This window comes from Taudactylus pleione, unplaced genomic scaffold (genome assembly GCF_031769625.1).
Source record: "Taudactylus pleione unplaced genomic scaffold, aTauple2 ptg000318l, whole genome shotgun sequence".
Taxonomy (NCBI): domain Eukaryota; kingdom Metazoa; phylum Chordata; class Amphibia; order Anura; family Myobatrachidae; genus Taudactylus; species Taudactylus pleione.
In genome coordinates, this window is record NW_028284719.1 from 3,582,241 (window position 1) to 3,597,333 (window position 15,093).

Sequence of the window (15,093 nt, forward strand, 5' to 3'; positions counted from 1 at the left end):
CTGCAGGGAGCAGAGTGTGAGACTGCAAGCAGGCCAGATTGTGATGCTGTATCTGTAAGCAGCTGTGGAAGCCAAAGCCAGGCTAGATCCTATGAGAATGCCTGTCAGAGACAGGACTGGGATTTTGACTCTGAGACTGTGTTTGCAGATTAGCTGAACAGTCATAGTTAGTGGAGTTAGTTGCCCTAAATTGGGCTAGGCATTTATTATTTTATGTTCTTTTGTGTTGTACCTGATTTATGTTGATAAGTAAGGCATCATTCTGTTTATTTTTATGGAAGTCATGTTTGATCCTGTTTGAGCACTAAAGACCATGCACAAATTCACCCCTCTACCAAGCTAATTACCCCAAGTCATCACACAGTTCAATTACCAATATGGCACATCTATGAAAGAGAATGGCACTGCAGTGACAGACAGGATGGCAGTTTAATAAACTATAACAGTAATGTTTATCATATACACAAAAAGACAGTCAGCAATGCCCAAACAGCACATAATGCAAAGAAAAGAGGTGCAAGATGGAATTGTCCTTGGGCCCTTCCTCCCACCGAAGGAATTCTGGCAGCATACATAATGGAAGCTCTTAACAGGAAGGGGGCAAATGGATTATTAAAGTCTGGTACTAAACATCTCTCATCATCATGGTTCTGGGATTATGTATGAGTTTTTGGGAGCCGGGGCATAACTAAGTATTTGAAGGCCCCATAGCAAAAGTTTGGAAGTGCCCCTATGTTCCATCCAATAGTGGAAAATGTATATAACAAATGTAACTTTTACAATGAAGATGGGCCTCCCTCAGCCCTGGGCCGCATAGCAGCTGCACCCCTTGCACCTACGGTAGTTACGCCCATGGCTGGGACCCGGGGGGAGAACATCTCCAGATACCATCACAAAATATCCTCTTCAGTTGGTGCTTGAGTTGCTTCTGACCAAACATGGCTGTTATGACCAAGGAAAGCCAAGCCTAATCATGGAAAGCCAAGCCAAGCCAATCATGGAAAGCCAAGCCCACCTGTTGTTACACACTGGAATGAAAGTTTAAGAAAAAAGGCAACCAGGTTAGTATCTGTAAATCAAGGTTGAAAAAGGCATACGAGTATTCTACAGGTATATCTATTTGTAATTTTATTCAAAATAAATACAGTTGAAACAAAAAACAAAAAAGTAAGCAGGAGAGCAGCGGCACAAATGTAGGGCAGTTGAAAAAGATATAGGAAATGTATGAAACATTGCCACACAGCAGTGGCAGACAGGATGGCAGTTTAATAAACTCTAAAAATGTTAGTAAGCAATGCCCCAATAAGCGCATAATGCAAAGAGAAGAGGTGCAAGATGGAAATGTCCTTGGGTCCTCCCACTGACTCTTCTGTTGTATATATTAATCAGGACATGCACAGTTTAACAAATCAATCACTTTAGCGACAGGGACTGCCACTTGTGGCTCAAGTGGTCGTGCAATTCCATCCGTTTAAAATGCAAATGCAAAAGGAGGTGTCACATACCCCCTTGTTGCATCTGTGTGATCCCAGCGTGGTAACTGAGGTTGCAGCCTGGGGTCACCATCTGTCGCAATTGTTGTCCCTTTGGCCAGGCTGCCAAAGGTAGCTAAAGCTTACCACAGCCTGGCTGGGTCCTGGCAGCTTGCGAGGCTAGAAAGTCTGTGTGCACCCACACAAACCCTAACCTCATCCCTCCCGGAATTGGGGGTGTGAAACTGCCAGGGAACGCCCCTGCTCCACCTCTAAATCACTGCAGCCTGTCAATCAAAGGCTAAGGTGCAGAAATATACAGGGAAGGTCAAACTGTCCATTTTTTGGGACTATCATAGTGTAATCCTAATCAATTACCTTTCGAAGGGTCAGACCATCACCAGCGCTTACTATTGCACCCTTCTGGAGAAACTATGAGATGCTGTGAAAGAAAAGAGACAAAAATAATTACACTTGTTCTCCCTTTACCTCTATGGCAGGAAACATCCCGGTCTGATCAGAACACATTGCAGTATCTGGAACAATGAAACGATCTCTGAATACTGTAATTGCTGATTCTTCTATTTCTGGTCCATCATCAACTTAATAAAAATACAGTAAGTGCACTTTGTTAAACTGGATCACTGGAACTGGATGTGATGTTATATAAATAACTATGAGATGTTAAATAATAATAATAATAATAATAATAATAATAATAATAATAATAATAATAATAATAGTAAAAATGTGCTGTAGCCCATAGTAACAAAACAGATTATGTTTATTTTTCAATTTAAAGACAAATATCTAATTGGTCTTCACAAACTTACTAAGATGGAGTGTAGAGGGTTAATCAGAAAAAGAGATAAAAAATACTGATGATACATATCACATTATAGCATTGTGACATTATCACCTGGTAAGGCCAAATATTTAATCATTAATAATAGTCATATGATACATTTATAGTCAGCTGTGTATGAAAACATTCTAATTAGAGTAAATAACTATAGGATTCTGCTGCATATAAAGAGAACAGCCATACATATTGCTATAAGACTACAGATACAGGTCAGAGACTCATCCCGTCCTGTGTGATAGAAGACAAGAGAATGGAAGCCAGACCCAAGTTGAAGCTTTACCATGTGCATGGGATGGATTCCAGGGACTTCCTTAAATGTTACTGTCATTCAGAAAGTGCATTCAGAGATGAGTTTGTGGTGTTTGTTATGGAGAAGCTGCACAGCGCATTAGTAACAGGTGTGTATTCAGGATGAATTGTTGCCTCAGATATATAACATGGTTATTCTGAATAGCAGAAAATATAAATGGGAGACTTATAGTGTACAGACAGGGGCACAATTTAGGCTGAGCCAACTCTGCTCTTGCTCTGAGCGCTGACTCTGGTTGGAGGCACTAAGCGTGGCTGATAGGCAGTGTTATTTTTAAGAAATGTTTTCAAATATAGACCGCCATGATTGCTCAGTCCACTGGTCCCAAATGGAACTGCAGCTGCGCAGGAATAGCACAAGCACTGTGCTCGGAGTCATGGAAGCACTCACTGAGGTGATGGACCAACACTGCACCACTGGAGAAGATAAATAACCAACCACACAGGCAACAATGAAAAAAAGAAGTCAAGGAGCAGAGCTGGTAAGAGCTGTAGAAAAGACAGAAGGAGTAGAGCAATGTGTGTTTGTGTGTGTGTGTGTGTGTGTATGTATGCGTGTGTGTGTTCGAAGGGTGGTAGTGACAACTTTGCTAACAGTGCATCAATGATCCTTCCACGGGTGTATAGATCCATGGAGCAGTGCTCACATCTATATTATTGAAGTGAGACTTGGTCTCACTCTGTCTGTAGCCTCACACCCCAATTCCTCAGCTTTAACAGATTTTTTTTATCAAATAGAGCCTGTAGTAGCCTCTGTCTGACAGAACCATCCTGTTATCTCATGGCCTATCTCCCTTATGTCAGTTTCCAATAGTGCATCACAAGGTATCACCATCTCACATGTCCCTGATACCTAACCATATACATGTGCAGGCTAAGGGAAAATGGTGTGCAAACAAACCCACATCCCTGGCGCTGGAAAAAATCTCTAAAGAATGTTCATACACTGATGTCACATTTAAAATGATATCTCACATTTATTGCAACAAGCATAAACAATAGACAAGATAAAATACTACCCTTCAGCAAGAGTTCACCACATGTATATGTGCAAATAGCAATAAATCAAACAATCATATTTATCCTTTAGTAAGGGAAATGAAATAGTATGAGGTGATAGACACCTAACCTATTCGTGAGCGCTGGGACCCTTAGGTTACTGGTACCAGGTATTCCTAAGGGGTCAGAAAACACACTAGGGTCCCAATGCTTACAAAGTCCTTGAATATCTGGGCTGGTCACCTCCTGATATCCACATCTATAGCTGCTTACGCATTTTGACCCTTGGGTCTTCCTCAGAGCATGCTGGATGTGTGTCATAAGCTCCCTTTTTATCCCCTAAGTTGGAGGTACTTCCTGTAAAAACTGGAAGTGGACTCAATGGTAGTTTATCTCCTGTATATGGCTAATCATGGCATCTTCAATATAAAATGGTGTTTGCACTAGTAGCTTTTGTTAAATAAATAACATAAATGATACATGAGTGTGAAGAAATAGGTAAAAAACATATATATATATATATATATATATATATATATATATGTTCATATAAAGTCTGTGCTGGGGACCAGGAAGTGGAAATATGCATCACTTCCTGTCTTGATTGTGGTTCCCCAGAGTTCAAGAGTATCGGATGCAAGGTTCCTCTCCATTCCCACCATAACTAATGTAGCTGTAGTGAGCTCCTTACCCGATAATTCTTTATATTTGGGGCTTTCCTATAAATGAATTACAATAAGGTAACTATGATGAAAGCTTTGTTTGAAAGACCCTCACTGATGAAGGATTTGTAATTGGTTCCTGTGAGAAACTTGATAGAAAAGTAGAGAGTGATCTCATAGATTATAAGCATATAATTATCCTTACTGCTGTCAAAGGGAATACTTAGGATGTTTGAGTAGTGGCCATTGGCTGGATGGTTGATTGCTTCAAAAGCTTCTTATTAACTACTGATCGACCTTAGTTATTCTTACCTTCTATAGCCCTCAGCCATTTACTAAATCTTATATACTGTACAGATCTTAACATGTAACATAGATACAGTTTATATAAAAAAGTAATTTTCAGTAAATGTTATTTATGTTTCTTATGATCCAAAATCATAAAAAAATTGCTATAATGATTTGTGTTTTTTATTTAAAGTAAGGAGTTAGGGCATATAATGGGGAGAGGTGCTTTATCTATAAAAAAGGTGCTGCTACAATGATAAAAAGGTGCTGACACTCACTTAAACTGCTGAAGGTCCTGTGGCCGGGTTAGTGTCTCTCTGGTCTATACAGTAGTTGGAATGGACTAGTCGGATGATACAAGTTCAAGGCAGGACTGTCAGTCAATTCCAGGATTATGGCAGAAGAATTTCCAGTTTCTGGAAAAAAGTGCCAGTACTTAGGGCTCATTCAGAGATGGATGCTAACCTGATGGTTAGCGCACATCTCCAATAGTGTGCGGTCCTGTGATCTCAACCGCAGACCATCCCAAGCTGCAGAATGATAACATGATGCAGTATTTGGAGGGGGGAGCATGGGCATTCCTGGGCAGTGTTCCCAGAAAGAGGGGCACATTGCCCTCATTTTCTGGGAGGGACAAGGCCAGGGTCTGTATTGGTGGATGCAGATTTCTTGGCCTCGAAGTTGCCAGGACCTGGTCAGGCTGCGGTAAGCTTCAGCTACAGCAGGTAACCAAAGGGACAACCATCACAACCAATGGTCGTGATTAGGGATGAGCGGATTCAGATTTCTGAAATCCAAACCCCCTCGATCCGAGCCGGATCCGAGTCAGGTTCGAGTTTTCCCGCCTGACTCGGATGTGAAATCAACCCAAAATGCCATCATCACGCTGTCGGATCTCGCGGGTTTTGGATTCTATAAAAGGTTCCCACATCGGCACCATTTTTCACTCCGGCTGTGGACAGTGAAGAGGGAGGGTGGGAATTGTGTACTGTTGTCCAAAGGGGCTGTTTCCACTCCAAAGTCCATAGGGGCTGGCTGGGCTGTGTTGTGCAGAGGGCCTGATTCAGAGCCGGACGCTATTTGCGGACGGTCGCTCTGAAAAAGGGGCCGGATATTTAAATTAAGCGCTCGCTCTTTGCGGTCTGTTGATGCCTCTATGTCTGAATGAGCAAACGAAACATGCTCTCGCTATTTTGAAGAAACGCCCCCTGGCCGCTCGCATCATACGTCATCTCCGCTATTTATTTGATTAATCAAGTACATGGAACGGCGTATGTACTGCTCGCTATTCTTGTGGTAGCATTTTCCTACCACAATCATGTGAGCAGTTCAGGCTAAAAGACAACCAAGTGACATGGTCGATGACGCTGCTTTGTTAATTATGCACACCCTTAAAACACCCATTTTGACTGTTTGGCACGCCTGCGTTCGGATCTCCACTCCCCGTTTTCAAGCACCTTCCCCTGTTACCACCCACAAACGCCTCATCCTGTCACTCAAATTAGCAGGCATTCGCTATTTTGCGAGCACACGATTTCCGACCACACTGACTGGTTGGCGCATGCGCATCACAACCCATACGCATGCGCAGATGTGCAAACATCGCTCAGAACGAACGAGCGGCTGCTTACGAGTGGCTCTGAATCAGGCCGAGTGTCCCATAAAGGCTGTAGTCCTACAGTGGTGCTGTAGTGTTGTCCAGGGGGTGCTCTGTCCATATCAGGGGTGCTCCCCCAAGTGCAAAAAAAACAATTCATTTTATTCTGTTTGTGTGCACTGTAGCAGCACGTGCATCAACAAAGTAGCAGCGCCAATTGTGCGCCTGTGTCAAAAATCAAGAACCGGCTGGCTCGTCTGTTGAAGGGTGGTGTAACCCACAAAGTGCCGTAAAACAAAAAATGTTTCTGTGTTTGTGACTTGTGTGCAGTGTCCCATAAAGGCTGTAGTCCTAAAGAGATGCTTTAGTGTTGTCCAGGGGGTGCTCTGTCCATATCAGGGGTGCTCCCCCCAAGTGCAAAAATACAATTCTTTTTTTTCTGTTTGTGTGCGCTGTAGCCGCTTGTGCATCAACAAAGTAGCAGCGTCAAATGTGCGTCTGTGTCATAAATCAAGGGCCAGCTGGCTCTTCTGTTGCAGGGTGGTGTAACCCCCAAAGTGCCGGAAAAATGGAAAAAAAAATTTTTTCTGTGTTTGTGACTTGTCTGCAGTGTCCCATAAAGGCTGTAGTCCTGAAATGGTGCTGTAATATTGTCCAGGAGGTGCTCTGTCCATCAGGGGTGCTCCCCTCAAGTGCAAAAAAAAAAATATTTTTCTGTTTGTGTGTGCTGTAGTCGCACGTTCATCAACAAAGTTGTGCCAAGTGTGCATCTGTGTCATAAGTAAAGGGCCGGCTGGCTCGTCTGTTGAAGGGTGGTGTAACCCCCAAAGTGCCTGACAAAAAAAATATTTTTCTGTGTTGTGACTTGTGTGCGCTGTAGCCGCACGTGCATCAACAAAGTATCACCACACGTGCACCTGTCATAAGTAATGGGCCTCCTGTCTTGTCTGTTGAAGGGTAATGTAACCCCCAAAGTGCCTAAAAAAATATATATATTTTTCTGTGTTTGTGTGCGCCTTAGCTGCACGTGCATCAATATCACATAAATGGAGGACAAAAATTTGTCCGATAAAAATAAAATAGGGAAAGATCAAGAACCACTTCCTCCTAGTGCTAAAGCTGCTGCCACTAGTCATTACATAGATGATGAAATGCCATCAATGTTGTCTGCCAAGGACGATGCCCAATGTCATAGTAGAGGGCACATACAATCCCAAATGGCAAAGTTCAGGAAAATTACATTAAAAAATAAATTTAAATCATCTGAAAGGAAATGTAAACTTGCCAATATGCCATTTACAACCCGGAGTGGCAAGGTACGGCTAAGGTCCTCCCCTATGTTCATGACTAGTTGTTCAGCTTCACAAGACAATGGAAGCCCTCCTCCCACTACAAAAATCAAACAAGTTAAGCTGGCAAAAGCACAGCAAAGAACTGTGCTTTCTAATAATAAGAAGACATCACAAATCCCCAAAGAGAGAGTCCAAGTGTGGCGACGGTTGCGATGCTTGACCTTTCCAACAGTGGACGGGAATTGGTGGCTCCTTCCACCATTTGCACGCCCTCTGCAAGTGCTGGAAGGAGCACCCACAGTCCACTTGCTGATATTCAAATTGAAGATGTCACTGTTGACGTTCAACAGGATGAGGATATTGGTGTAACTGGCGCTGAGGATGAAATTGACGAGGAGGATTCAGATGGTGAGGTGGTTTGTTTAATCCAGGCACTGGAGGAGACAGTTGTTGTTCATGGGATGAAAAAGCCCATCACGGTCATGCCTGGGCAGAAGACCAAACACTCCACCTCTTTGGTCTGGAAATATCTCTATCCAAATCCGGACAACAACTGTCTTGCCATATGTACCGTATGTAAAGGTGTAATAAGTAGGGGTATGGATGTTAACCACCTAGGAACATCCTCTCTTATACATCACCTGCAGCGTGTACGTAAAAAGTTACTGTCAAGTTCAGATACTGTGGCTAAGACCGTAGTCAGTCCAGGGACACCTAAATCCCTTTTTCTTGTTGTATCCAAACACCTGCCAACCACACCGTCAACTCCCTCCTTGTCAATTTCCTCCTCCATCAGGATTGGAAGTAGTGCTGCAGGCCATCTCACTGGCATGACTGACTCTCCTATCCGGGATTCCTCGGGAGGATCCTGCATTGCTACGCCAACTGCTGCTGCTGCTACTGTTACTGCTGGGAGTCATTCATCATCCCAGAGAGGAAGTAGGAACACCAATACTTCTTTTACTAAGCAATTGACCCTCCAACAGTCCTTAGCAAGGAGGATGAAGTATGACAGCAGTCATCCTGAAGCAAAGCGGATAACTGAGGCCTTGTCTGCTATGTTGGTGGTAGACGTGCATCCGGTATCTGCCATTAGTGCAGTGGGATTTAGACAATTGATGGAGGAAGTGTGTCCCCGGTACCAAATCCTGTCTAGATTCCACTTCACTAGGCAAGCGATACCGAGACTGTACAGAGACATCAGAAAAAGTGTCCTCAGTGTCCTAAAAAATGTGGTTGTACCCAATGTCCACTTAACCACGGACATGTGGACAAGTGGAACAGGGCAGACTAAGGACTATATGACTGTGACAGTCCACTGGGTAAATGTATTACTTTACGCAGCAACAACAGCAGCGTCAATAGTAGCAGCATCTCAGAAATGACAGCTCGTTCCAAGGCAGGCTACGCTGTGTATCTTCAGTTTCAGTAAGAGGCACACTGCCGACAACCTCTTAGAGAAACTGAGGGAAATCATCACCCAATGGCTTACCCCACTTAGACTCTCCAGGGGATTTGTGATATCTGACAATGCCACCAATATTGTGCGGGGATTACATCTGGGCAAATATGAAATTTTAAAAATCCACCTGCTGCAACTACCTGCAATCAGAAAAGCACCTGGGGCATACTTGGGAACCCCCCCCCCCGGACTTCATTTTGCTAGTTTAGAAGTTTGTCCCCTAACTTTGTTTTTTTTCGCCTCCAAAATGAAAGTACTTTTTAGGGGTGTCCTAAGGTACTTTTTAATTTTTTTTGACAGATTACCTTTGGGGGACTGTCCAAGGGGTGCAGGGTGGTATTTAGAAGTTTGTACACCAAAACATCTGCACTTTTTCTTACCACCTATTCCTAGGTGATAGTTTTTTGCCGGGTCTGATGCATTAACTTTTCACACTGGCGAAAAGTCGAACAAATTGAATACAGGGATAACTGGAAGCTGTGAAAATTACGTCATCAGCGAAATAGTTTTACAGAGAACGGCTTTTCGCGGCCTAATTGCATATGGCCCTAAGTCAGGAGCGTATTTATAATGGGTGCAGGGTGCAAGACATATAATGGGTGCAAGACATACAGTAACCCCCTGGCCCAGGAGTGTACACTACCTACCCTATCCCCTGGCCCCTTAGACATAAAGTACCCCCACCCCCAGGCCTCTGTAATACACTACTCTCCCAACCTCCAGGCTCTGAAACATACACCACCTACCCTAGCGGCCCCGGGTACATACACAACCTGCCCTACCCTTAGCCACAGGGACATAAACTATCCGTTCTACCTCTCCCATACCAGGGTCAAACACTACTGCCCTACCCCCCCCCTTCACCCAAACACAATCATGGCATCGCTTTGTATTTTATTTGCAGGTGGTGTATATATTATGTTCTATTTTATTTTAAAAACACAATACATTTTGTTTGCTTGTTTGAGAATGTAATTAAATAAATGACTCCATAATGTCCTTCCTGTACACATGCTGCATCTCAGCCCCATGTGCTGGCTAGAGACACACTTCTGTACTGCAGGATGGGTGGCACCATAGCATGTGCCTTCTCCAGGCACTGCAGCTCCACACTGGCTCTGTCTACAGGGATAACTGAGTTGCTGTGTGTAATGGGAACAGGTGAAACTTTCCTGCTCACAGAGAGATGTCAGCTACAGACGTCTCTCCCATCCAAGGTGCTTTGTCTCTCAGCTGGGAGAGCGCTCACCCACCAAACATTATACACAGCACAGATATGGCAGCAGACTGAGGAATCATAGAAATATCTTCCTTTTATTTAATCACAGAAAATGAAGGAATAATATATAATGTATCGGGTATATAGATATATAACATATGGTCACACAGATGCTATTTTGTTATATTTGCTGTTTTGCCAACACAATCTCTCATGTATAGCATGTGTCTATTACTTTATTTACACAGTTGTGGTAAATTCATTAACTCTTGGATTGCCAGTAATTTATTTCATCAATATAGATGAAGGCACCCAGGATTATTCCAGGAAACATACACCATGAAATCTGTATCAGTATGTGACCAATGCTGGAACTCACATTATCTATCTTTGCTGCTAACTCACTGTGACTACATAGAATGTTACATTTCTTCTGATCTGTATCTTCCCTGCAGGTCGTATTAAAGGACAAACTTTGATTGACATCAGTGTTGGATCCATGGTTCATCATCTTTTTGTTATCAGTGAATTTTTTAAGGAGATCATTGTACTAAAATTAAGAGAGTCCTGTATTATGGAACTCAACAAATGGGTGAACACCCGCACTGGGGCTTTTGATTGGACCCATGCATCTAAGATTGTTACTGAGCTGGGAGGCATAAGGTAAAATATGATTCTAAACATATAAGAACATAAACATACATTTAAAAAAAAAATCATATCAAAAAGGGATGAAGTTAGCTTGCCGACACCCAGGATGCTGTCCGTTGAAATACTGGCATCGGAAGCACAATTTGGGACTAAAGATAGGCGTTGAAATGCTGACGGTTTTAACTAGCCCCATGCCGAAATCGCGATGAGCCAACATCCGGAACAAAGTTAAGAGGGGTTCCTTAGCTGTTAGCCGCGGGGGTAGGTTTAGGAAGTATAGTGGGGTTAGGGTTAGGTTTTGGGGAGGCTGGAAGTTAGGGTTAGGCACCACTAGGGGGCAGTTAGGCTTAGGCACCACTAGAGGGGTTATAGTTAGGCACTAAGGGGGCACAGAGAGGTTTAGGCATCAAGGGTGGAGGGTTAGGTTTAGGCACTTGCAGGAAAGGTTAGGGTACAAGAAGGGAGAGTTAGGGTTAGGGAAAGAAGTGGAGAAGGTAAGTATACTTACCGGACCCCTGTTGGGATCTTCATACCGATTCCATATCAAAAACATGACTTAAAGAATAACGGTTTCAGTTTTGAATGGAGATCAGAGTGTTATGTGATAATAGTAAATATTTCCTATTTGGAGGCTGCATTCCTCCCGATTCAGCAGTTCTATTTGTGCAAATAGTCATCTAGTATTGAAAAAAATTATTAGGATACCTTACACATAAAGAGCACATAAGGCCAAATGTAATAGGGTGTCAGTTTTAGTAACAGTACAAATTCGCACTTTCTCGCACTTTTAAAAAGTGTGAGTTTGTACTGAAACTCGCAAATTCAATAGCCTGTGAACTTTTCAGCTCGAGGCTACTGCATTTGCGAGTTTAGGTGAGTTTAGGACTATGTAAACTGACACCTTTTAATGCGAGTAGCATTAAAAGGTGCGAGTTTTAGAGAAGCCATCACAGATCAGTGAGATCAGTGATGGCTTCTGTTTGTGTTTTAAAAAAAAAAAACGTGCACCCCCTCCCCAAAAGCTTAACCAGCCCTGGGCTTTATAAAGCCTGTTCTGGTTCTAAAAATACAGGGGCCAAAATGCGTAGGGGGCCCCTGTATATTAAGAACCAGCACAGGGCTTTGTTGAGCTGGTCCTGGTTCTGAAAAATCAGGCGACAAAACGAGTAGGGGTCCCCTGAAAATTCAAGAAACAGCACCGAACTCTTTCTAGCGGGGGGATAATGCCACTGCCAGGGAAAACCTTTCACTGGTTTCCCCGGCCAAAGCATTATCCCTGACCACTAGTCAGTCCAGGCCGGGGATCCCTGGGGAGTTGGGTACCCCGCAATAAAGGGGTACCCCTCTACAGGGCACCCCAGGCCTAGACTGATAGCACGGGGCTATCCCCAGCACCCTATGCCCATGGGTGCTGGGTTGATAGTGTTAGTGTAAAGTTTTAAAATTAAGTTTCCATATTGTCTTTATTTGTAGAACCACAAGTACCAGCAAGCCTCCCCTGCATGCTGGTATTTGGAGAACCACAAATACCAGCATGCAAGGCATTACGGGCCCGCTGGCACTTGTAGTTCCACAACTAAAGAAATAGGTAAATAAACAAACATACATCGTGAAAGTAACATTTTTATAAAACATACATGCACACTCACACATACTCACCTAGTATCCGAAGTAATCCATATGGGTGTACCTGAAAAAAAAAATCCATACTCCCCTCTCCTATGCGTAGATCACGTCCACTTGTCCAAGTAGGCAATCCAGGGGTTAAAATAAAAAAACGCCAAAAAACCGATCCATGCCGGACACAGCAAAGGTATGTGTGTACACATACCTTTGCTCCGCGTAAATGACAGGGGTACACGTGTGCCCCGTCAGTGAAGGGGCTGTCAGCCAATCAGGGAGCATCTCCATCGGAGCAGCTCCCTGATTAGCTGAATGCGGCCAGCTTTTGTGTCCCATAGACTTCTATGGTGAGAAATCCCCATAGAAGTCTATGGTGGGAACCGCTACATCGTAGCTGCAAGACTAATTGAGGTTAATCTTGCAGTTACATCAATGATACAATGTCACTATCAACCCGGCACCCACGGGCATAGGGTGCTGGGGATAGCCCCAGGCTATCAATCTAGGCCTGGGGTGCCCTGGAGAGGGGGACCCCTTTATTGGTGGGGTCCTCAACTCCCCAGGGATCCCCATCCTGGACTGACTAGCGGTCAGGGATAATGCTTTGGCCGGGGAAACCGGTGAAAGTTTTCCCTGGCAGTGGCATTATCCCCCCGCTAGACAGAGTTCGGTGCTGGTTGTGGAATTTTCAGGGGACCCCTACTCATTTTGTCCCCTGATTTTCCAGAACCTGGACCAGCTCAACAAAGCCCAGTGCTGGTTCTTAATATACAGGGGCCCCCTATGCATTTTGGCCCCTGTATTTTTTGAACCAGAACAGGCTTTATAAAGCCCGGGGTTGGTTATGCTTTTGGGGAGGGGGTGCACATCAATTTTTTTTATTTAAAAACATTTTACATAAGTACACACAGAAACATGTACATATCTCATGGATATGTGCATGTTTCTGTGTTAATCTGACCTGCTCAGGATGTACTCGCTAGCCTGAAGCAGGTCTATTATTTGGGGACTTTTGGCCCATAGTGTTAATGTTTTTTGAGATGATTTTTTGTTTTTACTTTTTTTGTGCCTAAGGTTCAGTATAAAAGAACTGAAGTAAAGCAAACAGTTCTGCACTGTTCATTGAACACATGGGCGTAACTACCATACTTTTAAGGGGTGCAGCTGCTACGGGGCCCAGAGCTGAGGGAGGCCCATCTTGCTTGTCAAAAGGAGCAGCACAGACAGTGTAATGGTTAGCATTACTGACTCACAGTACTGAGGTTGTGGGTTTGATTCCCACCATGGCCCTAACTGTGTGGAGTTTGTATATTCTCCCTGTGTTTGCGTGGGTTTCCTCTGGGTGCTCCGGTTTCCTCCCACACTCCAAAAATATACTGATACGTTAATTGGCTCCCAACAAAAATTAACTCTCGTGTGTGTGTATATGAGCATGTGATAGGGAACACTGGGGCAGGGACGGATGTGAATGGCCAACTATTCTCTGTAAAGCGCTGTGGAATATGTGTGCACTATATAAATAACTGATAATAATAATTTGTTTTATACATTTTTCACCATTGTGTGGTTCAAAGGAGCCCTTACAAACTTTTGCTAAGGGGCCTTCAAATACTAAGTTACACCCCTGCTTGAACCTGCTGTATTATATAATGTAATGGGTTTTTATTTTAGTATGGAAGAACAAAACAAGGAAGAAAAGTTGAAGGAAACCATTAAACGCATTGTAAAATTTGACTTCAGCAAAGAAAACCTCACGGATCCGGTGGTCTTACCACAAGCCGACTGTCTACTCACAGGGGGGCTGCTGGATGTGGTTAGTCAGGACCAAGAAGAATACATCAGAAACCTGAGGAAGATGTCAAAGATGCTTAAACCTGGGGGTTACCTTATTGTAATTGGGTGTTTAAATACCACATATTACACAGCTGGTAATGAAATGGTGCATTATTTTGACTATGATGAAAGCTTTGTAAGAAAGACCCTCACCGATGAAGGATATGTAATTTTTTCCTTTGAGTTACTTGATAGAAAAGTAGCGAGTGAGCTTACAGATTATAAGCAATTGATGGTCATTACTGCTGTCAAAGGGAATACTTAGGAAGTCTGAGTAGTGGCCATTGGCTGGATGGATGATTGCTTCAAAAGCTAATTATTAACTACTGATCTACCTTAGTTATTATTACCTTCTTAATGATACTGAATTTGAACTTCTATATGCTCCTACCTATACATTCTAAAGCCTGCCTATAAACCTCTAAGATTTACGCTTATTTGTGTACGCAGTCATACAGTAAATAAAAACCTTAGACCTTGAACATGAGTTTTCAAAGCACAAAGTATTATTCAAGTAAAAGTACAGTCAGTTACACGCTATGATCTAAGTACAATTTAGCGCAAAGAAATTATACAGACCCAAGTACAGTTATACATACGCAAGTGCTCTGGACCAGATACTGGCATCAGCAAGAAACCTCCATCAATCAGCATTCAGCAAGAAAACTCCCAACTGGGGTCACAACACACATTTATACCCTCACAGAAATAGACAACACAATAGAGAGGAGTGTTGCTAATGCCATTGGTTCCCAATATGGGTACATCTGTTACAGAGCATTTAACAGGTTGATTCAAATGGACACAGAACAGCCTCTAAC

The 15,093-nt window shown here is 43.2% G+C and overlaps 1 protein-coding gene across 1 annotated transcript; it reads left to right on the top strand.

The window, feature by feature from the left end:
* Window positions 1-2,587: 2,587 nt before the first annotated feature.
* On the top strand, window positions 2,588-14,537 carry LOC148509667 (nicotinamide N-methyltransferase-like). Its single transcript, XM_088442939.1, has 3 exons — window positions 2,588-2,735; window positions 10,621-10,828; window positions 14,111-14,537. The coding sequence occupies exons 1-3, from the start codon at window positions 2,588-2,590 to the stop codon at window positions 14,535-14,537; spliced, it is 783 nt and encodes a 260-aa protein (XP_088299065.1).
* Window positions 14,538-15,093: the final 556 nt, after the last annotated feature.